This window comes from Chiloscyllium plagiosum, unplaced genomic scaffold (assembly GCF_037043375.1).
Source record: "Chiloscyllium plagiosum isolate Xiang-an unplaced genomic scaffold, Cpla_swu_hap1 HiC_scaffold_7, whole genome shotgun sequence".
NCBI classification, from domain to species: Eukaryota; Metazoa; Chordata; class Chondrichthyes; order Orectolobiformes; family Hemiscylliidae; genus Chiloscyllium; species Chiloscyllium plagiosum.
The window spans coordinates 37,160,632-37,186,478 of record NW_028270145.1 but is presented as its reverse complement, the minus strand read 5'-3'; the positions used below and the strand labels follow the sequence as shown (position 1 = coordinate 37,186,478).

The 25,847-nt window shown below is 41.2% G+C and overlaps 1 protein-coding gene across 3 annotated transcripts in view; it reads right to left on the bottom strand.

The window, feature by feature from the left end:
* The window catches only part of LOC122551455 (protein FAM117B), a 236,934-nt gene that overhangs the window by 131,194 nt on the left and 79,893 nt on the right, over positions 1 to 25,847 (bottom strand). The window contains exon 3 of one of the 3 annotated variants that reach the window (XM_043693380.2): positions 2,343 to 2,435. The exons of the other annotated variants lie outside the window; for them this stretch is intronic. Coding sequence (XP_043549315.1) covers positions 2,343 to 2,435 — 93 coding nt within the window. The remainder of the gene's footprint in view (positions 1 to 2,342; positions 2,436 to 25,847) is intronic. 3 annotated transcript variants of the gene reach the window in all.

Here is a 25,847-nt window from a genome sequence, read left to right as displayed (position 1 = left end):
TGCTTGATAGCACTTCTATCACTTCACTGATTATCAATAATAGACTGTTGGGCAGATAATTGGCCAGGTTGGATTTCTCCTGCTTTGTCTGTACAGTGATTTGGAGATGCCGGTGTTGGACTGGGGTGTACAAAGTTAAAAATCAAACACCAGGTCAGCAATTCCATAGACTGACTACTGTCCTGCGAGACAAAATTCCTCCTTACTCTGATTATGTCCTCTGGTTCATGACTTTCCAGCAATCACAAATAAACTCTCTGCATCTTATCTGTCAAGACCCCTCTCAGAATCTTAAGCTTTAGTAAGGTCTCTTCTCATTCTTCTAAACTCCAATGGGTACAAGCCCAATCTACTCAATCTTTCCTCACAAAATTTTGCCATACCCAGGATCACCCTCGTGAATCTTCTCTGGAGTACTTCCAATGTTAGTATATCTTTCCTCCGGTAAGGGGACCAAAATTGCTCTCAATATTCCAGGTGTGTTCTGACAAGATCTCACTACTTTCATATTCTCATTTTCTTTTGAAGTAAAGGCCAATCTTCCATTTATATAGTATTTATATGTATTTATAGTAGAGTTGAGTGTCTGGCAAACAGTAAGCCCCAGGATGTTGACAGTGAGGAATTCTGTGATAGTAATGTCATGTGAAGGCATTACTAAAGGGTAATAGTTATGTTACCTTTTACTAGAGAAAGTCAGTGCCTGGTATTTGTGAGATCTGAATGATACTTGCCACCCATTAGCCCACACCTAGATATTGTCCAGGTCTTGCTACATTTGGATATAGGCTAATTCAGTATCTGAAGAGTCATAAATGGTGCTACAGTGTAATTCATCAGTGAATATCCCTGCTTCTGATCTTCATATGGAGGGGAAGTGGTCATTAATGAATCAGGTAAAGATGATTGGGTCCAGAACACTACAATGATAACTCCTGCAGAGATGACATGAAACTTAGATGACTAACCTCCAAGATCAACATCTTCCTATTTACCAGATACGACTCAAACCAGCAGTGAATTTTCCTGATTCATTGACATGAGTTTTGCTAGGGCTCCTTGAAAGCACACTGTCAAATGTGACTTCGATGTCAAGGGCACTCTTGCCTCACCTCTGGAATTCAGCTTTTTTGTCCAGATTTGAACCATTCTGTAACAACAATCAGAATCCCTACAGCATGTAAGCAGGCCATTCAGCCCATCAAGTCTACACCAACACTCGAAACAGCATCCTATCCAGACCTGCCCCTGAACGTATCCCTGCAACCTGCATTGCCCATGGTTAATCCAACTAGCCTACAACCCTGTACACTATGGGCAACACAGCATGGCTAATCCACCTAACCTTCACATCTTTGGACTGTGGGAGGAAACTGAAACACCCAGAGAAAACTCATGCAGACACAGGGAGAATGTACAAACTGCAAACAGAGTTGGAATCGAACCTAGGTCCCTGGTGCTAACCACTGAGCCACCTTTCCTCCCCATAAGGTTAGGAACTGAGCGGAATCCAAAATAAGCATCACTGAACAGTTCAATGTTAAACAAGTGCTACTTGATCGGACTGATAAGACCTTCCAGCACTTTACTGATTATCAAAACTGGATTGATGGGGTAATAAAATTGGTCAGATTGGATTTGTCCTACTGTGTGTAGAGGACATATCTTGGCAATTTTCCACATTGCAACTATACTGGAACAGCTTGACTAGGGACGTGGTAGGTTTTGGTCCATAAGTGTGCATTTGGTCATGGTCATATTCTAGGTTAATTCCTCCTTCTATTCTTATAACAGTGTATGCAACTGTTTTGTAACACAACCCATATTGTCTCTGATCCCAATGCTAGTCTACTGCTTATTTAAATCAATAAGTGTGGAGATCAGGTGGGAAAGTGAAGGTCCATGATCTTACTTAAAGGCAAAGCTCACTTGAGGGTCCAACTCCTGCTCCTATTTGCTGCATTCTGATATTGATTTGTTGGGTAAAATGAAAGAACTACAGGTGAAGATCTGAAACAAAACAAATAATTGCTAGAAAAACTCAGCAAGTCTAGCAGCATCTGTGAGGAGAAAGCAGAGTTAACACTTGGAATCCAGTGATCCTTTTCCAGAACATCAAGCTGAAGACTCCACTCTTTCCACAGATGCTACCTGTCCTTGCTGAATTTCTCTGCAATTTGTCTCTCTATTAGTTAAGTTACCAGTATCAACCAAGTTCAATGCACAGCCCTGACAAATGTTGCTGAATGCAGTTTTAAAAGTACAAAGTTCAAGGTTGAGTTTCAAAATGCATTAAGAAACTCCTTTTGCCTTGAATGCTCAAAGAATAATGGATTTCTGACCTCTTTCAACTGGTCATTGCTTCCCCAGGATGCTGAGCGTTTGTGGGATCCCTTCTTCTTTTCAGAGTTCTCTTCTGCCCAGGCACTTGGAGTCTATCAGAAAAAACAATATGCTGGTTTTAAAACAACCTCATTATTCTGACTGCATTTTAAGCTTTTGACAGATTGCTTAGTTAACAAAGATAATGCAAGCATAACAAATAATACGAAAGCAATATACTGGAGAGGCTGGAAATCTGACAATTGGCCTAATTGATTGGCATGACCTCTACTTATCATAGACCAAATGCAAGCTCTAGGACCTTCTCTGACCTCCCCAACATGGACCATGAACCCATTCCCTTCCTAACAATCCCCAACTACCTCCTCCCCAAAATTCAAATGGGATGATCTTGTCCAGCCCATTGAACTTATTGCTTCCCATCTTGACAACTTCTCTTCCTCTTCTCTTCCTACTTACATTAATCCTCTGAGACCTACATAAAGGACTCTTGCTTCCAGTGAGCTCACCTTCACAGAAGACACAAGTCCCCCCACACCCCAATCCCCTGAAAGGCAGTCCGAGAGGTCCTCCTTCAATCGAGACCCTGAATGTGTCCAGAGACCCACCTTTAGTTCTGTTTTACCCATCACTCCCATTGGCATATGAACTATAAAATATTTTGTCAATTAATCTTTCCTTTGTTCTACCCCACTTCTGTTCTTTGCTGCATTCACTTGAGTAAAACCTATCACATTTCTATCTTTCTTTAGGTTTGGAGGGCCATTGAGGTGAAATATTTATATCTTATTTCCATAAACATTGCCTGATCTTCTGAATATTTCCATCATAACCACTGTTATCCCATGTAGAACCACAATCCTTTCTGACTTCTTAGAATGTCTCAATCACAGTCATTTGAATTTACTTAATATTAGGAAACATGCCTTTCATGCAACCTTATCATTGCTTTGCAATTTACAACATGAGCAAGTCAGTCAGCCTGATAGGGTAGTGCCACTGTTTATGCTCCACAGGAGCTTTCACCTTTCTTTACCTCACCCAATATATCCTTCTATCCTGCTGTCCCTCACATACTTATTGAGCTTCCTGTAAAATGCACCCATGATCATCTTAACAGGAATTACATACAAGAATCATGAAATAAAACGAACATATTCCATTTACAGACCCATTGCAGAATTACAGTAGCAGCTACAAAGTCTTGTGCATCACAATTATCAAATCTCCTTCTAAGCAAGTTTTGAAATAAACTGTTGTAATTGCAGTCACTCAACACTGCCAATCTATTAGGAAATACTGTTGCAAATGTGTTGAGTAGACACGACAGAGTGGATGTGGAAAGGATATTAAAAATAGGGATCGCCCATTTAAGGCTCAAAAATGAGGAGAATTTTCTGTGTGGAGAATCTTTGGAATATTCTTCCTCAAAAGGGTGGTCAAAAGGCAGTCTTTGAACATCTTTGAGGCAAAGGTAGATAGATTTTTGATTAGCAAGATGAAAGATGACTGGGGATAGATGGAACAGGTGCCACAAAGCAGTTAGATCAGCATCAATCTTGGGAATAGCTCAGTAGGCAAAAGATGCCACTCCTACTCCTAAATCATATATACCTAAGTAGAAACAACACATGAATCATGTACTCAATGTATTTCTGACTACTGTTCAAGAACTAGGTTCGTAATCACTTCTTGTCAGTCATAAAATATCAGTGGCGACAGCAGCACATCTTAGCATCACAAGCATACTTTTATTTCCCCTACATCTGCACTCTGATGTTCAACTGTTTGAAAAATAACTTTCAAAATTGGAACTTCTCAGATTAGGAATATGAAATTAAAGCACTTACATACTTTTTAAAACTTCCAATGTCAAAATTTCTCAACTACTGCTGAAATTACAAACAAAATTATAGACATGTATTAACAGGTCATACTGCTGAAACAACCACTGTCAGCACTGACCCTGCAAGATCATATTCTACATTTCCTTAACTACCTTCATTCTTTACTTTATGCTTCCTCACTCACTAAGACGCTTCCAGTTTAACTGGATCTACGCACTGAAATGTAAAAGTTTCCAGAAAATAAATTTTACAACTTTGTACCACACAGCATTATTTTTAATGAGCATACATGAGCCAAACAATGTCTAGAGCCAGAGTATATTTTATCACAACATTTTAACTATCTCCATTTATAATAATGAGTAGAAACATAGAGGATTATTTCAAAGAAGTTTAAAATGTATAACAAGTTAGCGTGCTCTACATTACAGAGGGAAGAGAAAGTGGATGCAAATTGGATTAAGGTGCGTGTTAAGTGACAAACTTCAAATATTTCAATACTGCTATAACAAAAACACACGAGGAAAACAAAGCCAATATTTCATATCAAAAGCCTTTTATTAGGCTTATGAGTTTGAGATGTAATAGCTTTTTTTAAATGTACGTACAAAGGCAGGCAAAGGAACAGGGAGGGAAGATCTGTGAAAGAGTGAAAGGCAAACAGGAAAGTGAGCATTAAGAGATTAAATGACCAAATGGATGAAATAAAAGTCATTGCTCAAGAAACTCAGGATCTGGACCAGATGGGCCAATGGGCTGAGAAGTGGCAGATGGAGTTTAATTCAGATAAATGCGAGGTGCTGCATTTTGGGAAAGCAAATCTTAGCAGGACTTATACACTTAATGGTAAGGTCCTAGAGAGTGTTGCTGAACAAAGAGACCTTGGAGTGCAGGTTCACAGCTCCTTGAAAGTCGAATCGCAGGTAGATAGGATAGTGAAGGCGGCGTTTGGTATGCTTTCCTTTATTGGTCAGAGTACTGAGTACAGGAGTTGGGAGGTCATGTTGCGGCTGTACAGGACATTGGTTAGGCCACTGTTGGAATATTGCGTGCAATTCTGGTCTCCTTTCTATCGGAAAGACGTTGTGAAACTTGAAAGGGTTCAGAAAAGATTTACAAGGATGTTGCCAGGGTTGGAGGATCTGAGCTACAGGGAGAGGCTGAACAGGCTGGGGCTGTTTTCCCTGGAGCGTCGGAGGCTGAGGGGTGACCTTATAGAGGGTTACAAAATTATGAGGGGCATGGATAGGATAAATAGGCAAAGTCTTTTTCCTGGGGTTGGGGAGAACTGGAGGGCATAGGTTTAGGGTGAGAGGGAAAAGATATAAAAGAGACCTAAGGGGCAACGTTTTCATGCAGAGGGTGGTACGTGTATGGAATGAGCTGCCAGAATATGTGGTGGATGCTGGTACAATTGCAACATTTAAGAGGCATTTGGATGGGTATATGAATAGGAAGGGTTTGGAGGGATATGGGCCGGGTGCTGGCAAGTGGGACTAGATTGGGTTGGGATATAATGGTCGGCATGGACGGGTTGGACCGAATGGTCTGTTTCCATGCTGTATATCTCTATGACTCTAAACTCAGGTCTGCCAGCATCTGTGGAAACAGAAACAGAGTTAAGATTGAGTCCAATATGACTTCTGTTCTTGTTCCAAATAAGAGTCACACTGGATTTGAAACATTTACGGTTTTTCTTTCTCCACCAATACTGTCAGACCGGCTGAGTTTCTTTAGTACTTTGTTTCGATTTCAAATTCCCAGCATCCACAGTATTCTGCTTTTACAGGTATATAACAATAGAGATGCTATGTCAGGCAATGGAGGATGCAAACTGGGAAGCTAAGTAAACAAAAGGTGAGCTTGAATTAGTAGAAACGGCAAAATCACAATCATAAACAATAGCAGTCTGCAGGCAAAGAAATGGGGGCAATGGTTTTGACCTGGAATCGTTGAATTTTACAGCTTTCCAGACTCAATGTTACGTGCCAAATAGAAGATGCTGACACGAGGTGCTGTACTCCACAACCACCTGATGAAGGAGTGGCGCTCTAAAAGCTAGTGCTTCCAATTAAACCTGTTGGACCTCAACCTGGTATTGTGTGATTTTTAACTTTGTTCACTGTTCCAAGAAGCTTAAAGAACAGCACCTCGTGTCAGCATCTTCTATTTGAAACGAAACATTGAGTCTGTGTCTTATAATTGTGTCCTTCACAACCACCTGATGAAGGAGCGCGCTCCGAAAGCTAGTGTGCTTCCAATTAAACCTGTTGGACTATAACCTGGTGTTGTGTGATTTTTAACTTTGTACACCCCAGTCCAACACCAGCATCTCCAAACCATAAATAAACTGTGTTGGGTGTGACTGTTGGAGAAGCTACTTCTGAGGCTGTGCTCAGAATACTCTGGGGACATAATACTCTGGGGCAATTATACAATAAGCTTCTAAATCTGCATTTAATTTTTAACCAATAATCTTTATAAACAAATGGCAACACAAAAAGCTTGGTAATTTCTTTGGCTTTTTAATTCCTTACACAAAGTCGTGCATTCTGGCTCTCCACAAATGATACACCAACAAGATAAAAATCTACTTTGGCAAATTCTCCTTGTTTGAACTGGGAATCAACTAGGGTCACTATGTTAACAGTATTCAATATGGATTTTATGATTCGTGCTATTTTATCCCAAACTGCTGGACACGGTATACACAAAATCTGCTTCGGAGGGCGACAAGAAAGAGATAGACAAACAGCTTTGACCAAGTCAGATTGTATCATCAGGGAGAGAAGCAACCTAAATTTCTGATAGTCAACAAAAACAAGGTATACAACTAGATATTTATTCAGCATATTAAAAAAATCATTTGCGATTTCATATTAAAATCCTGTTGTTCCATGAGGTCACGAGACCAAGTCAAGATGCTTTTCAAACTAATAAGTAGCACAAATAACTTATCTGCATTAAGACCACAATTATATGCAATCTATCCAGTGTAGTTAAATTTCTATTCAATTTCACTCACCTTGACAAGTTGACAAAGTTTCAACAGAGCGACTTCCAAACAAAACCTTGTTTCTTTAAATTCTTCAAATACAGTTTTTCTTCATATCTTTCAGGTTTTGGTGATAATTTAAAGGCGGATTTAGCCCAGAAGACTGGGTTTATTCTGGAATCTTTCCTTTGAAATTCTCTCGTGGTCAAGGTTCACCTTGTGGGGTAGATGCCAAGGATGATGGAAATAAAAGCCACTGTAACCCAATGATTTCATAGCCCAACACATATTGTACATTAAGACATGTTGTAATGATCAAATTCTTAATTCCAAATCCATTTGATTGCTATTGCAAACTAAAATGTAAAATCACCCGTGCCATCATCCGTTACGAACAGATATGAAGCATGCATCCAAACAAATGAGCAAATTTCAGTTATAATAAAAGTTTAAAGATTGCTTTATCAGTGTGAGCTGTGAAGCAGATTTAGATTTCAGATGTTAGCTGAAACCAGGGACATTTAAATAACAAGTCTCTTCTGATGTAGCTCTCTCAGTAGTAGATGAGACAAACACTACTTCCATAAAATATTTAGTGCCTCTCCCTAATACATTCTGCATTACTTACAAACGTAGTAAATTTAAGTCTCTTCAAAAACAAATACGTTGCTTATTTTCTAATTTCATTAAAGGTGGGCAAGCTCTAACTACCTTGAGTCATCTCTATTTATTGGAGAAAGTGAGGACTGCAGATGCTGGAGATCATAGCTGAAAATGTGTTGCTGGAAAAGCACAGATCAGGCAGCATCCAAGGAGCAGGAGAATCGACGTTTCGGGCATGAGCCCTTCTGTGCTCAGAATACTCTGGGGGCATAATACTCTGGGGCAATTATACAATAAGCTTCTAAATTTGCATTTAATTTTTAACCAATAATCTTTATAAACGAATGGCAACACAAAAAGCTTGGTAATTTCTTTGGCTTTTTAATTCCTTACACAAAGTCGTGCATTCTGGCTCTCCACAAATGATACACCAACAAGATAAAAATCTACTTTGGCAAATTCTCCTGCCCGAAACGTCGATTCTCCTGCTCCTTGGATGCTGCTTGACCTGCTGCGCTTTTCCAGCAACACATTTTCAGCTCATCTCTATTTATTTCCAATGTGCAATTCATGTTTTGAAATGGAACTCCTGGATCATTCAAGATAAGCTGCGCTCACAATAAGACCCAGCTGTAAAGATTAACTAAAAATTATGCAAATTTATCAAATAAATGAAGGTTATGCAAATTCTCAAATAAAAATAAAATCAGTTATTTGACAGCATTTCATAAAATACAATAAAAATTTGCAAGCCATGTGGTACACTGAATTATCAAATTTTCTTTTAAATTAGCCTGTTCAGAGAGATTGACAGTTCTGGACTAAGTGGAATTTGAACATGGGGTCACTTGGCTTTGTGGTCGGGATATTACTACTGTACCGCAAAAGCCCAACACAATTATATATTTTCTAATCAACTTGTTCACACAAAAAAAAACAAAGAACTGCAGATGCTGGAAATCAGAAACAAAAACAGAAATTGCTGTAAAAACTCAAAAAAAATGTCCTGAAGAAGGATCATTGGACCAGAAACATTAACTCTGCCTTCTCATCTTTTTCAGATGTTGCCTGACCTGTTCAGTTTTTCCATAAATTTCTGTTTATGTTATTACACATCTTTGGAACAAGTGAGAGTTGGACCCAGGACTCCTGGCTCAAATATAGGGATACTACCACAAGTGCCCTGCACTTTAATATAGTATGACTATGAAAATGTTGATCAGACAACACAATTAAATTCTGAGCATCAGTATTAACTTATTGTTTCTATACAGTTACCATACAAATTCAAAGTGACAAAACACCAGTGGGACTGATCTTCAAGTGAGAAGACATGTGGCTTATTGAAAGGGGGCTCGGGGAAGGGCACCCCACTATCTCCACTTGAGGTTGACTGTCAAGCATTGATGTCACTCAGTATGATTCAGATTACGAGAACATTAGGAGGCTGCATGGACAAAACTGTCATTTTTGACTCCTCGAGGAGCCACTTCATCAAAATAATACCATTTGCCATCGCCTCGGACATCCTGAAGGAATTGATGGCAGGCAAAAAAATTAGCATTGCTCATCAAAATTCTAAGTAGGAGCAGGATTAGTCTATTTGGTCCCTCAAGCCTTTTCCGCAATTCATCTCTCAGATTGTTGCCATAACTTGTTCCCATTCAGTCCCCTTAATGTACAACTATATCAATCTTCAAAATTTTGTCTAATTTGATTTTGAATGCATTCAATTACTGCCCTCTGAGGAAGAGAATTCCAAAGACTAATAATTTTCAGAAGAAATGTTTCTCCATCTCAACCTTAAATGTGAGATTCTTATTTTTAAATTGTGGCCTCCTAATTCTTGATTTCCCAACAAAATATCCTCTTCACATCTATACTGTCAAACCTCCTCAGAATATTATAAGCTTCAATGAGCTCACCTTCCATTCTTATAAAACTCCAGGCCCAACTTTCTCAACAGTTCCTCACAAGACATCTCAGATATCAGCTCAGAGAACGTTCTTTAGATTGTTCCACTGCAAATATATCCCTCCTTAAATAAGGAGACCCAAACTGTGCACACTATTCAGCGTGAGCTCACCATATATGTATAGTTGTAGCAAGGCTTCCCTGTGTGAATGCTGCATCTTCCTTGTAATAAAGGCCAATATTCCATTTGCCTTCTCACGAATGGCTGTTCCCGATCGCTTCTCGGCCTTTTGGCTAAGATCAAGTGTCTGTTCTTATCAGGACAGGGATCGAGTTGCGACTCATCAGAGCTAGTGGAGATCAGCGCTGGATTGTGATTGGATGTTGGAGGATCGCTTGGTTGTGCTGACCTGCTATTGGTGGATCTTCATGCTGGCTTCGGCCTAATGCCAATTCAGGGACCAGCCAACCTCAGAGCTATGGCCTCAACAGCTGCCCGCAGCCCTGGGCAGGGGGTTCAAAACACAGTCCGGGTGACTGTGAAGAAGGTAGAGGGTCGTACACCAGTGGATCGCATCCTGTTTATTAAGAAAACACTGCTGGGATGCTGTGGGTTCGCTGCAGCGGACATGTACTGCCTGCAGGATTTCCCTGGGGCAGGCTACTTTGATGTGACCTTCAGAAGTGTGAAGCAGTGCGAACAGCTCCTGAAGGTCTTCAAGGAGAAGGAAGGGGAGCCGCTGTTTTCCATCTTGTCGGCAACCCCATTGTGAGTGCTTCCTGCACAGAGGAATCGGGTTGTTACAATCCATATGTACAACCCCTATGTTCCAGCGGCTGATGTCCTGACCTTCCTGGGAAGGTACGTCCAAGTTGAGGGAGAAGCCACCGATGTGATCGACCCCTTTGGGATCTGGACCAGTAAGCGGCAGGTCAGGGTGACTCCGAGGGTCGATGGCAATGGGAACATTCTCCACCCACCCTCGAGCTTCGCAATTGGAGGGAACAGAGGCTACCTAACATATGCAGGGCAGCCGAAAGTGTGCCGAACCTGCGGGAAGTCGGGACACGTGGCGGCGGACTGCAAGGTGACCATCTGCAAGAACTGCAAACAGGAGGGTCACCTGACTAAGGACTATCAGGAAGCAAAGAGCTGCAATCTGTGCAGAGAGGCGAGCCACATGTACAAGACCTGCCCAAGACGGGGGGGCCCCACTTACGCACAGATGGCTGGAGGTGGCAATGTGAGCCGTGGACCCCCAAAGACCAGTAATGTGCACCCAGACAGCAGGGAAACAGAGTCTGGTGGCACCCAGAAAGAAGAACAGGCTGGAGTGGAGGTGGCAGCAACCAGCGGAAAGACACAGCAGCTGATCCTAGCTCTAGCTGGGCAGATGGAAGCAATGGAGGAGAAGGTAATCGAGCAGACATAGGAGTGGATACCTGTTAAAAACAGGAAGAGAAAATCCGGCCAGGCCCCCAAAGCCTCCCAGCAAAGGAGGAAAAGACAACTGCACGAGGGAGGGGCGGCCAGCTCTTCGGATGGGGAAGACGGGCGCACAGAATGTCATCACCACCAGAAGAAGAGACAGAGCGCCATAGATAAAGAGGAGGGCATTTCCTCCCAACCAGGAAACAACGGACACCCCGAAGTCCACTTCCACCCAGTGAGAACCAGGGGGTACCCACTGCCCCACAACTACAGACAACTGAGAGCTGCGATCCTCTGACAGTCCCATTGTCAGACACAGAACTGGACGGTGCGGACCCTTGCCTTGGCTCAATGACTCCAGAGCAGGTAAATGACCAGTGAGAGCCTGGATAGCTACCTCAGCCCAGCGAGGGTCCAGCAGTTTGTGCTCACCATGGGGATGCAGACAGCTTCCCCAGAGACAGGACAGTCAAATGGACAACGGTAACCCCATAAACTGGGATTAAAAAAGGTTCATTTGCTATAGTATAACAGGGCACCCACTCAGTAGGTGGGTTCTGCTGAAGCCACAGCTAAATAATAAGAGACTGGATGGTTAATAAAGGGAACTGTAAATAGGATAACTGTAAATTCGAGTAATTCAGTCTGTTCTTTGTAATGTTAAGACATGCAATGTATATATCTATGAACGACATGACAAATTGTACAAGTACCAAAGATTTATTTCTATGAATAAAGTATATTTTGAAATAAAAAAAAAGTTCCTGCAAGCTGGCCTTTTGTGATTCACATACAAGGATTCCTAGATTTTTTTTGTACCACAGGATTCTGCAGCTTCTCTCAATTCAAATAGTATACTGCTTTTCTATTCTTCCTGCCAAAGGGGGAAACCTCACATTTAACCATAAAATACTTCATCTGCAAATCTTGTCCACTCACTTACTTATTATATCCCTTTGCAGACTCTATGTCCAGCTCAGGATCTGCAAATTTAATTACGATAATTCTCTCTCTTCATCCAAGTCATAAATGCAGATTGCCAATAATTGTGGTCACAGCACTGATCACTGTGGCACTGCATTTGTTCCAGATTGTCAAGTTGAGAATTATACATTTATCCATTACTTGGGGTGAAAGATTTGTTGGTTCTACTCTGCTTTTTCAATTTTCTATATCCATTCTTCCTTTGTAGCTTTCCCTATGACCAGGCCAATGGTCAACTATTCTCATATCACTCTGTGGCACGGTGCCAGACTGATTTGATTACTCTCAAACATTTTGGAATACATGACATGCATAAAGGCACTGCACTACACAACTTGTTCACGTAAACCAAAGCTTACAGTCATCACTTCATTTAGACTTCATCACTTCATTAAACTTAGAACCAGTTTATTTATGAAATCCAACATTACATCTAATAGAAATCTGAAGTGAATAACGAAGTTTCAAGAGGCATTACATGCACGAAGCTCAAGGAAATGAAGAGAATTCAAGTAATCCAACCTCCACAGGTTTGTGCTGAGAACATATCCGACTAGTGGCAAAAATAATCACACAGAAACAAAAAATAAACCAGTGGGGAAAACAGAAGCAAAGAGAAATAAAATAAAGCAGGAAAGTCTTCCTTCTATAAATAACATTAAGGATGAGAAAATTTCAGAGTTTTGTTTCAAAAATAAAAACCCAGGAGGGAGTACTGTTTCAAAAAAAAGCATGTGATGCCAACAGTGCGGGTGCAGGAAGGATGAAACCAAAAGAGAAAATGATGGAAAATCTCAGCAGGTCTGGCAGCATCTGTAAGGAGAGAAAAGAGCTGACCTTTCGAGTCTAACTGACCCTTTGTCAAAGCTGAAAATTGTTATCATACACAAGGAGAATTCTCTAGCAACTGCACCACCAGTGCAGGAAGGATGAAGTTCAACATCTGATTTCATCAAGACAAAATATCTTAAAATAACACGTTCTCAATTTTTTTCTGCCAATTGTGTTTGTAAAAAACTGTTGGTGAGTAATTTCTTATTTTTCCCATTATCAGAAGCAAAGGTTAAAAGGAATTTTCTGATACTTAATAGTATTCACTGCCTCACCACACAGTCCTATTATGGGTGAGACCAACAAAGGTACTTCAATTGGAACAGATCACAAAACAAGAGGTTGTAATCAAATATCTTACGGGCTGCAAGAGTTTGTTGGATTTTGAGCTTTTTCAAGAAACCAAATAACACATTCTCAACTGACAACTTGTTCCAATGTTGACAACAACAGCAATAGGATGTGGACAATTTTTTCTATCAGTGTTAGAAACAGTCTCATGGATAACAGTTGTCATTTCTACTTGTGAATTCTTCACACATGAACCCACTCAATGTTAGCAGCAAATGATAATAGAACAAAGAATCGTACAGCACAGTACAGGCCGTTCAGCTCACAATGTTATGCCAAGCACTTATCTTAATCTAAGAAGTTTCCACTCCAATTCTCATTTGATTGCTACATGAGTACTTGGTAGCAAGGGTTAAAGTTATAATCAGAAATGGGAAATCTCAGCTCTTACTTTTCCATTCTCAGCTCTAAGTGCAAAAGCCAAATAACCAAGCCTAAAATCAGCTAACACTGGAGATGGATAAAAAAAATTACTTAGGCATAAAGTTATTTGACCCATGGAGTTTATGCTGACTCCTGCAAAGCATTTCAGTTTGTTCCATTTTCCACTACATTCCCATCACACTGCTAGTTTAGTTTAGTTTAGTGTCCAAACAATTTCCTTTTGAAATCACTTATCATCTCTGCTTTCACACCCTGCTCAGCAGGCATTCCACACCATTATCACTCACTGTGCAAACATGTTCTTCTTTGCACCCTGCTACATCACTCACTAAAATCTTAAACCTCAGTTCCCCAGTCCTAGTACCATGAACTTAGCTTTTCCTTATTTACCTTACCTAAACCTGCCATGTTTCTTGTAAACCTTCACTAAATTTTCCCTCAATCCCAAATCATTCCGAAGCATTTTACTTCTAATGGGGTACATTTGAAATAAAAACAAGTGCTCACGAAATTTAGAAGATCTTGCAGCATCTGCAGAGAGAGAAAGAGGAGATGCTTTCACTCTGGTATGACACCTCTTCAGACAAAGGTCCAAACCTCTTTAAATGCATGTTTAAAATATAGTCTCCATTGTAACGAGGAAAACAAGGGGCATATTTTAAAATTAGAGCGAGTTCAGCAATAATGTCTGAAAGCACTTTCGGTCACGAACAAACTGTTGTGAAATATGAAATTATTAATTGAACAATTGCCTCAAGTTCAATTGCTATGGTCAAATTCCGCTGTGGAACAAGTTGCTTTCTAAAAGGGAGCAATGACCAACATCATGGGCGAAAAAACTGCTAGCATTCATGCTACCACTTGTTATCCAGTTACTAAAGAGCAAAAAAAGCAAGATCTTTTGTTAGGTAAAATCAAATATGACGCTTATGCTATAAACTAACTTGGAAATCAGCAATCTACAAATTGGGGCCAGTAGGGGTTTTCCAAGGGACCACAAAATAATCTCTCAGGTGGAAAGGAAGATTTATAAAAAATGTTAAGCTGGTAACTTTGTATTTGAACATCTTTGCATTGATAGCTGCCTCAGTCTGAGACCTTGGGAGGAGAACTGTGAGACAACTCTGAGGAAGATGCAGCATTCAATTTGGACTTGCACACTAGACAAGTGCCCTTGTATTGCTACCTGGCTTGCAGAGTATTTCCAATAGTTTATGTTTAGTTTCCTCTTTTATTGCTTTGATTCTTGTAGTCAGGGAAAAGCTGTCAGTCTGACTTCTGCTAAAGGTTAATGAAATTTCCATTCATAAACTGACCAAGTAATACTGAGAAACTAGGCTGTCTGTACAGTGAAATACACCTGAGAATGTGTATAATACTTAAATTGGTGGGAAGGAAATTTTTTTTCATGTAGGAAGGTACCCTTTCTTAGAAAAATTACAATAGAACCTTTGAACCAAACATGCAATACCTGTGTCAACATAACTTGCCCATGATCTGTTTGAATGTTATCTGAAAGCTGACTCCCTGTTAACAATATACAATCCTAGGTTTTATCATATTAATGCACTTCAGATGATTTTCAGCAGAATGTTGGCAGAGAGAATAAATGGACACTTTTAGATCATGAAGGTGATTTATGTTCAGAGGCACAAAGTTAGACTGAGTACTTGATATCAGTGTTAACTTAAGGATGCTGACAAAATAGTGGTGTAAGCAAATACAGCAGTAATAATAGACAGGGTGGAAATTTGAGGGGCAAGATAAATGAAAGGCACAACATTATGACAATTACCCAGCTCTACCTTGGGGCCTCAGATCAATACACATTGAATAACCTGCTCTGAAAAGTCTGCTCATATTTTTACAGCTGGGACAAATTCCACCACAGCATCTGAGACAATCCATAACACTGTAAATAAAACAATAAACAATATTCTAGATAAAGTCAATTCAATCTATTTTCCAATGTTAACAAACCTCAGATCTTCGAGGTGATCTTCCTCTGCACCTTCTCTGTCGCTGTAACACTATACTTTGCCATGTGGCCTATTACCTTGATGTACTTATATAAAGTATGATTTGCCTGTATAGCATGCAAAACAATACATTTCAATGTATCTCAGTACATCTGACAATAATAAATCAAACAAAAACTCTTTTTAAACATTTAGGTTCTGGATCTGCGTCCTTTTGAAAACTGACCAGTTCTTTTTAGCCATATCTTGGCTATATACATCAAGATTTGTTGAAATCTGCTCGTTATTTGCTGAGATATATTGTTTACACACCAACAGACTAACTAACCCTGGCACAAACATCCCTCTATCTTCAGTGGCAGAGGTAAAAGTTCCACTTTGGACACTTAAGCTCATTGGTGTGCATGTGCACTATTCATAAAGAGGCTGATAAATCATTGAAGAAACAAACTTAGCTTGGTGCTAGTTTCGAGGTTACTTTGGAATCAAGTACAAAACAGAATAACCCAATAGATCAATTCAATGAGAAGGACCCTGAGCAGCTGGTACAGGGGAGTTGGATTCACATTTTTGGATCATTGGAATCTCTTCTGGAGTAGAAGTCACCTATACAAGAAGGATGGATTACACCCGAATTGGAAGGGGACTAATGTACTGGCAGGGAGATTTGCTAGAGGAGGATTTAAATGAGTACGGTGAAGGGGTGGAACCCACAGAAATAGTGAGGAAAGAGATCAATCTGAGACTGATACAGTTAAGAAAAGAAGCAAGTTAAACAAGGCAGGCAGGAACAAAGCAGAGAACAAGGTAGAACTGATAAATTAAAATGCATTTACTTCAATGCAAGAGGTCAAACAGGGAAGGCAGATGAACACAGGACATGGTTAGGGACAAGGGATTGGGATATCATAGCAACTACAAAAAAGTGGCTCAAGGAAGGACAGGACTGGCAGTTTAATGTTCCAGGATACAAATGCTATAGGAAGGATTGAAAGGGGGGTAAGAGAAGAGGGGGAATGACATTTTTGAAAAGGGATAGCATTACGGCTGTACTTAGGGAGGATATTCGTGGGAATATATCCAGGCAAGTTATTTGGGTGGATCTGAGAAATAAGAAAAGGATGATCACCTTATTGGGATTGTATTATAGACTCCCTAATAGTCAGCAGGAAATTGAGAAAAATTTGTAAGGAGATTTCAGTTATCTTTAAGAATTATAGGGTGGTTATGATAGCGGATTTTAACTTTCCAAATATAGACTGGGACTGGCAGAGTGCTCAGGGTTTAGATGGAGAAGAACTTGTTAAGTGTGTACAAGAAGTTTTTCGGGTACAATATATGGATGTACCTACTATAGAAGGTGCAAAACTTAACCTACACTTGGGAAATAAGGCAGGGCAAGTGACTGAGATGTCAAGTGGGGGAGCACTTTGGGGCCAGTGACCATAATTCTATTAGTTTTAAAATAGTGATGGAAAAGGATAGACAGGATCGAAAAGTTCTAACTTAGAGGAAGGCTAATTTTGACGGTATTAAGCAATAACTTTCAAAAGCTGATTGGGGGCAGATATTTGCAGGTAGAGGGATGGCTGGAAAATGGGAAGAACCTTCAAAAATGGGATAACGAGAGTCCAGAGACAGTATATTCCTGTTAGGTGAAAGGAAACGCTGGTAGGTGTGGGGAATGCTGGATGACTAGAGAATTTGAGGGTTTGGTTAAGAAAAAGAAAGCAGCATATGTCAGGTATAGACAAGAGAGATTGAGCGAATCCTTGCAAGAGTATAAAGGCAGTAGGAGTATACTTAAGAGGGAAATCAGGAGGGCAAAAAAGGGACATGAGATAGTTTTGGCAAATAGGATGAAGGAGAATCCAGAGTGATATTATAAATAAGGACAAAACGGTAACTAGGGAAAGAATAGTGCCCCTCAAAGATCAGCAAGGCAGTTTGTGTGTGGAGCGGCAGGAGATGTTGGAGGATACTAAACAAGTATTTTGCATCAATGCTTATGTAAAGGAGGACATGGAAGATACACAATGTGGGGAAATAGATGGTGACATCTTGAAAAATGTCCAGATTACAGAGGTGGTGGTGCTGGATGTCATGAAACGCACAAAAGTAGATAAATCCTCAGAACCCTAGAACTCTGTGGGAAGCTAGGGAGGTAATTGCTGGGCCCCTTGCTAAGATATTTGTATCATCAATAGTCTCAGGTGAGGTGCTGGAAGATGGGAGGTTGGCTAACGTGGTACCAGTATTGAAGAAAGGTGGTAAGGAAAGCGAGGGAATGATACACCAGTGAGCCTGACATCAGTGGTGGACAACTTGCTGGAGAGAATTCGGAAAGGCTTACATGTATTTGAAAAGGCAAAGGACTGATTAGGGATAGCCATATGGCTTTGTGCATGGCAAATCATGTCTCACAAACTGGATTGAGTTTTTTGAAGTAGTATTAAAGAAGATTGATGAGGGTAGAGTGGTAGATGTGATTTATATGGACTTCAGTAAGGCGTTCGACAAGGATCCTCATGGAAGACTGGCTAGCAAGGTTTGATCTCATGGAATACAGGGAGAATACTAACAATTTGAATACAGAACTGGCTTGAAGATAGAAGACAGAGGGTGCTGCTGGAGGGTTACTTTTCAGACTGGAGGCCTGTGATCAGCGTGATGCCACAAGGATCAGTGCTGGGTCCACTGCTCTTTGTCATTTACATAAATGATTTGGATGTAAACATAGGTATAGTTAGTAAGGTGGCAGATGACACCAAAATTAGAGATGCAGTGGACAGCGAAGAACGTTACCTCAGATTGCAACAGAATCTTGATCAGATGGGCCAATGGGTTGAGGAGTGGTAGATAAAGTTTAATTTAGATAAATGCGAGGTGCTGCATTTTGGAAAAGCAAATCACAGCAGGGCATATACACTTAATAATAAGGTCCTGGGGAGTGTCACTGAACAAAGAGACCTTGGAGTACAAGTTCACAGTTCCTTGAAAGTGGAGTCGCAGGTAGGTAGGATAGTGAAGAAGGCGTTTGGTATGCTTTCCTTTATTGGTCAGAAAATGGAGTATAGGAGTTGGGTGATCATGTTGCGACTTTACAGAAGGTTGGCAAGGCCACTGTTGAAATATTGCGTGCAATTCTGGTCTCCTTCCAATTGGAAGAATGTTGTGAAACTTGAAAGGGCTCAGAAAAGATTTACAAGGATGTTGTCAGGGTTGGAGGATTTGAGCTATAGGGAGAGGCTGAATAGGCTGGGGCTGCTTTCCCTCCAGCATCAGAGGTTGAGGAGTGACTTTATAGAGGTTTACAAAATCATGAGGGGCATGGATAGGATAAATAGACAAAGACTTTCCCCTGAGGTGGGAGAGTCCAGAACTACAGGGCACCAGTTTAGGGTGAGAGGGAAAAGTTATAAAAAGGGACCTAAAGGGTAACGTTTCTCAAAAGAATTGTGTTCCTTCATGCAAGCGTTCCCTCCAAGCCAGTTTCTTCTGAACGAAGGTCTCCCATGTGATTGCATAAATGTTGCTTTTCTTGAGGGAAGCTTTCAGGGAGTCTTTGAAACACATTCCTTTGTCCTGCTCTCATTTGAGTGCCTTCCTTGAGTTGGGTGAGGATCATTTGTTTTGACAGTCAGAACTCAAGACATCTTACGCACATGGCCGGCAGGGCGAAGATGGTTTCAGATAATCATGCCCTCAATGCTGAAGCTACTTCAAGGGCACTGATGTTAGCATACCTGCCCTCCCAGCTGACACTGAGAATCCATCTCAAAAAGCACTGATGGTACTTTTCAACAGTCATGAGGGGGCATCAGTCATATAGAAGAGTTGGAAGGATGACTGCTCATACACAAGGATCTTAGTACCAGCTCGGATTTCACATTTAATACTCTCATCCTTAGGTATCCAAAGATGAAGCTCACCAATTGGATAAGATCTTGAATCAATGCCAGCCTTAAGAAAATGCCAGCCTTCACAAAGAAGAAAAATGTTCCACATTTGTAGGACTTGTCCTTTGATCTTAACGGAGGGACAGACCAGAGATTTCACCTGGAATGGGTTGGTGAAGAATGAGTCTTTGATGTTGAGGGCGTGATAAATTCTTCAGTATGCTTCTGCAAAGGCATTAAGAAGATCCTCTTCTGAGAGAGCGCAGATAACGTTGTCATCCACACACTGAAGTTCCACAAGCATGGTCAGTGTTGTTTTCTTTTTGGATTTCAACACGTTGAGGTTGGAAGGTTTGCGGTGCATCCTGTAGACAAATGCATGCACCACTGAGAAGTTTGTTCTTGAAAAGAAAAACAGTGGCAATGAAAATGGAAAAAAGCAAGAGGATAATGACAATCGCTGTTTGACCTCAAAAATCTCTGGCATACCACCAATAGTAATGTTGTTGCTAATACCTTGTCATGGAGGAGGCAGAGGATATCAATGAATTTGACTGGACAGCCAGCCCTTGACAGGGTCTTCCACAGCTTTTTCCAAATGATTGAATCAAAAGCTTTAGTCATACTCATGAAGCCTATGTAGTGCTGTTGGTGAGAAGCAGAAATTTCTGGCCAAAGTTCGAGAGTGCCACAGGACTCAAAACATTAACTCTGCTTTCTCTCCACTCTGTTTTTGTTTCAGATTTCCAACATCTGCCATTCTTAGTCATATATTAGGGTGGTTGGTGACATTCTTCGCATGAAAATGATATCCATAGTTCCAGTTTACTCAGAAGCCATGTTGGCTTTCAGAAAGGATTTCCTTGGAGTCTGGGAGAAGGGGCTTGGCGAGGATTCTGGTGATGATCTTCCCAGCAACGGAGTCTCAGGAGATTCCTTGGTCGTTCCTGTAGTCCACTTTGTCTCCTTTTCATGAAGGCAGTGGTGATGGCGGCATTCCTGAGATCAGCAGGGATTTCTTCTATGCTCTAGATTATCAGGAACAGTTGATGGAGACTTTGCAAATTCTGATCTTCCAAGATACTTTGCACATTCTTCCTGTGTATGCTTGGGTTTCCTCTGGGTCCTCCGGTCTCCTCCCACAGTCCAAAGATGTGCAGGTCAGGTGGACTGGCCATGGAAAATGCAGGGTTACATGGATAGGGTAGAAGGATTGGTCTCGGTGAGATGTTCCTGAGGGTCATGTGGACTTAATAGGCCAAATGGTCGGTTTATGCACAGTAGGGATTCTATCTCCTCATTGCCTAAATAGTGTAATTTTTCCAGAAATGGAGAAAGCTATCCTCTTGTTAAGGTTTTTTGATGTGGCCACTCTCGTCAACCGAAGCGGGATGTTGCATGATCTCGCAGCCAATGAGATGATGGCTGTCTTTGGCTTTTTTTGTTCCAGATTCCCTCCAATCCCTGAAAAAAGAACTCTTTGGAGATTTTAGTAAAAAAATTGTTCAAGTTCACTAGTCTCCTTGCCTCATGAAGCTGCTCAACATAAAGCTTTTTTCTGAACCGTTTCTTCGTCTTCAGCTGTTTCTGGTAGCATTTGACGAACACCGAGCAGCACATAAGTCAATGGTCTGATCAACAATCATTTGCCCTGGTCACTACTTTGGTAACAAGGACACCCTTCCAATCACACGCCAGTGCTTTGATTGTGGATGCCTCCAATTAGTGGTGAACTTGTCTCTTTGGCAGAACAGAGTGTTGGTAACAACCAGTTGCTGTTCTGCATGTTTAATGTACAGAAGAATCCATTGGTGCTACATATCCTGACTCCTGCCTTTCTGATGGTTCTTTTCCAGAGGAGGGCGTCCTTTTCCACCCCTCATGTTTAAGTCCGCAAGAATAACAATTTTTTTCTCTTTCTTAGGGATGTTGGTGAGTATTTTGCACAGGGTGTAGAAGAAATCTTTTCTGGACACACATAGAATAGAATGGTTTTAGACTTCTATTAATATTGTACTTGCGAGAAAGTATTCAATTCACAACTTATTATCAAAACCTTTGAAATGTTGCTGATAATTAATTAAATATCCTCTTTGATTGAACATAGAACATTACAGGCCCTTCAGCCCTCGATGTTGTGCTGACCTTTTATCCTACTCTAAGGTCGAACTAACCTACATTCGTTTTACTATCACCCATGTGCCTATCCAAGGGTCACTTAAATGTCCCTAATGTATCTGAGTCCACTACCACAACTGGCAGAGAATCCACGCATCTACCACTCTGTGTAAAGACATGTCCCTAAACCTTCCTCTCCAATCACTTCAAAATTACGTCCATCTTGTGGGAGCCATTTTCGCCCTGGGAAAAGGTCTCTGGTTACCCACTCTGTGCCTCTCATCATCTTATACACCTCTATCAAGTCACCTCTCATCCTTTACTCCAAGAAAGCCTAGCTCCCTCTACCTTTCTTCATAAGGCATGCCCTCCAGTCCAGGCAGCATCCAGCTACATCTCCTCTGCGCCCTCTCTAAAGTTTACACATCCTTCCTATAATGACCAGAACTGAACACAATATTCCAAGTGTGGTCTAACCAGAGCTTTATAGAGCTGCAGCATAACCTCGTGGATCTTAAACTCAATCCCCCGTTAACGAAACCCAACACACTATAAGCCTTCTTAACAATCCTAACAACTTAGGTTGCAGCTTTGAGGGATCTATGGTCGTGGACCCCAAAGTCTCTCTGTTCCTCCACACTGCCAAGAATCCTGTCTTTAATTCTGTAATCTGCATTCAAATTCAACCTTCCAACGTGAATCACTTCACACTTTTCCAGGTTGAACACTATCTGCCACTTCTCAGCCCAGCTCTGCATCCTGTCAATGTCCCACTGCAACCTACAACAGCCCTCCACACTATCCACAACTCTACCAATCTTCGTGTCATCAGCAAATTTACTAACCAACCTTTCACTTCCTCATCCAAGTCAGTTATAAAAATCACAAACAGCACAGGTCCCAGAACAGATTCCTGAAGAACACTACTGATCATTGAGCTTCAGGCTGAATACTTTCCATCTACTACCACCCTCTGTCTTCTATGAGCCAACCAGTTCTACATCCAGACAGCCAAATTTCCTTGTATCCCATGCCTAACTTTCTGAATGAGCTTACCATGGGGAACCTTATCAAAGGTCTTGCTAAAATCCATATACACTACATCCACCACTCTACCTTGATCAATGTGTTTTGTCACATCCTCAAAGAATTCAATAAGTCTTGACAGGCATGACCTGCACCACACAAAGCCATGATTTTCCAAATATTCATAAATCCTGCCTCTCAGAATCCTCTCCAATAATTTGCCCACCACTGACGTAAGACTGACTGGACTACAATTCTCAAGGTTATCCCTATTCCCTTTCTTGATCAAGGGAATAACATTTGCCACCCTGGAGAGTGGACAAACACTTAACAGTCTTAAATTTTCTGGGACAATCATGTGCTCAGAGAATTTTAAACATGAGAAACTATTCTTAAAGATTAACAGTTTTAAGAACTATGATGCAATCATGTAAGCTTCAGCCAAGCTCTGCATTGTAGTTAGAGAAAACCAAATGAATATCCCATATTCCTATTTCCACACACTGCAGTGAGTTTATCGCTACATTTCTCCCCGATTTACCTGCCCCCTTCCCACATTCATAGGTTCAACAATTACAAGTGCTAAGTGGATGCCGCCCAACACTTCATGGCATTCCACCTTGCCAGACCCACTGACTATTCTCACTTCACTCCCCCAACTCCACCTTGCCTCTCCCTGTGCCCTGCTGCCCCCACACACCACTTCACCTGCCCCCAAACTCTACTCCACTTTAGCCCATCAGACACCAGCTCCAGCTTGATGTCCAACATTGTTTCCACACTGTAAGTACTCCAATCTAATCCAATTCATCAATTTATCCTCATAGCTGAGTGTTTTGACACCAAGCTAGAGATAACCCTTACAGCTATTCTCTACACTCAGACTCTACTTAAAATAAACTATAGGTTGAGAGCACATACCCATAACTTGCACCGAAGCACTGATGAATTAAGTTTTATTTCAAACCACAGAGTACTAAATCTGAAATAAATCAGGATTGCTGACCACATGCCAAACCTGACAGGTGCTTTGGGAGAATAACCAAATCCTTCAGCTACATGTTCACACGCACTGCAGCAGCCAGTCAATAGTTAGATCCATAATCCACCTTACTAATATCTGGGGTTTCTGCAAAATTAGAAGGATGAGTCAAGCAATAGCCCAACAGTCATAGTCACAAACACACATTAAAGAGAAAATTCCAAATGCCACAAAACATTTTGTTTTTCATATCCTACTGGCATCTCAGATCCACCCAAAGTGACAGCACAGTGAATACAGTCAAAAGAAAGTTGTCCTAACAGTCTTCAACATTGAATCTGGACTCTGATGACATCAAGTCCAAGTGTACTAAGTCTTGGATTTACTTTATAAATACAGTGGCTACAAAAGCAGGTTAGACTCTAGCAATCCTGCAGCAAGTAACTCACTTGCTGACTCCCCAAAGCCTGTTCACCTTCTACAAAGCACAAGTCGGCAGTGTGATGGAATGCCCTCAACTTGTCTGAATGGGTGCACCTCCAACAATATTCAAGCAGCTTGACACCATCCAGACAAAGCAGTCCACTTGTTTGGCACCACATCCACAAGCACATTCACTCCCTCCACCACCAATATTCAGTTGCATCAGTGCTTACACTCTACAAGATGTGCTACAGAGGTTCATCAAGGGTCCTCAAGTGGAACCTTTAAAATATTGGGAGGCTTTGTAGAGGGGGAGAAACCATTCCCAATAGTGGAAGGATCATGTAGAAGACTGCACATTGTTCACATAATTGGCAAAAAGAAAACAAGGAGACACAAGGGAAATCTTTTCCACAGAAAGCAGTTAGGATCTGGAATGTGCTACTTAAGAGTATGATGGTGACAAATTTATTTGAGGCTTTTAAGGGAGTACTGGATTAAACGAAAAGGAGCAAGATATCAGGACAGGTAGGTGCTGTTAAGTCCATAGAAGTTACAAAAAAGAATTCTACTGGTTGGTAATTAAAGAGAAAGGGATATCACTGCAGGAGCTCCCAGGACAGTGTCCTAAACCCCACCACCTGCAGCTAGGCTGTTCGACAAAACCTACTGGTGTCTTTTGAAGAGTTAAGTAATCAAAGTGATGAGGGAGAGTCAGTGGATATGGTGTACTTGGATTTTCAGAAAGCTTTTTGCTGAAGTCCACAGAAAAGATTAGCATGTAACATCAAAGCAGATGGGTTTGCTGATAGAAAATTAATTAGCAGGTAGAAAACAACAAGATAGAAATAATGGCTCTTTTTCACAGTGGAAAGCAGTAACAAGTGGGGTACGTCAGGGATCTGTGTTGGGAATACCCCAGCAATTCTCAAGATATATCAAATGATTACGAGAATGGAATTAAATGCCATATTTCCAGGTGTCTTGATGACAAAAAACTAGGTGGGATTGTGATCGGTGAGGATAGCGTAAGGAGATTTCTATCTGATTTCAACAACTTGGGTGAGCAAATGCAGTATGATGTGGACGGCACGGTGGTTAGCACTGCTGCCTCACAGCGCCAGAGACCCGGGTTCAATTCCCGACTCAGGCGACTGTGTGAAGTTTGCACATTCTCCCCGTGTCTGCGTGGGCTTCCTCCGGGTGCTCCGGTTTCCTCCCACAGTCCAAAAATGTGCAGGTTAGGTGAATTGGCCACGCTAAATTGCCCGTAGTGTTAGGTGAAGGGGTAAATGTAAGGGAATGGGTCTGGGTGGGTGCGCTTCGGCGGGTCGATGTGGACTTGTTGGGCCGAAGGGCCTGTTTCCACACTAAGTAATCTAATCTAATCTAACCTAATGTGGCTAATGATGGTTGCCATTCTGTTTGACTTACAGAAATGGACAAGTATCATGTAAATGATGACAGAATGAAAAATGCAAGGAAACACTCTTGTACACCAGCCATTGAAAGCAGGCATGCAGGTGCAGCAATAAGTAAGAAAGTCAAATCCGTGTTGGCATTCATTGCAAGAGGAGCAAGACTATCTTATTGCACCTATAAGTCTCTTGGTGAGATCACAGCTGGAGCAGTTTGTGCAGTTTTGGTCTCCTTACTTCAGGAAAGATATATTCACCATATTAGAGTGTGCAAGCAAAGGTTCGACAGACTGGTTCCTGGGATGGCAGGTATGTCAT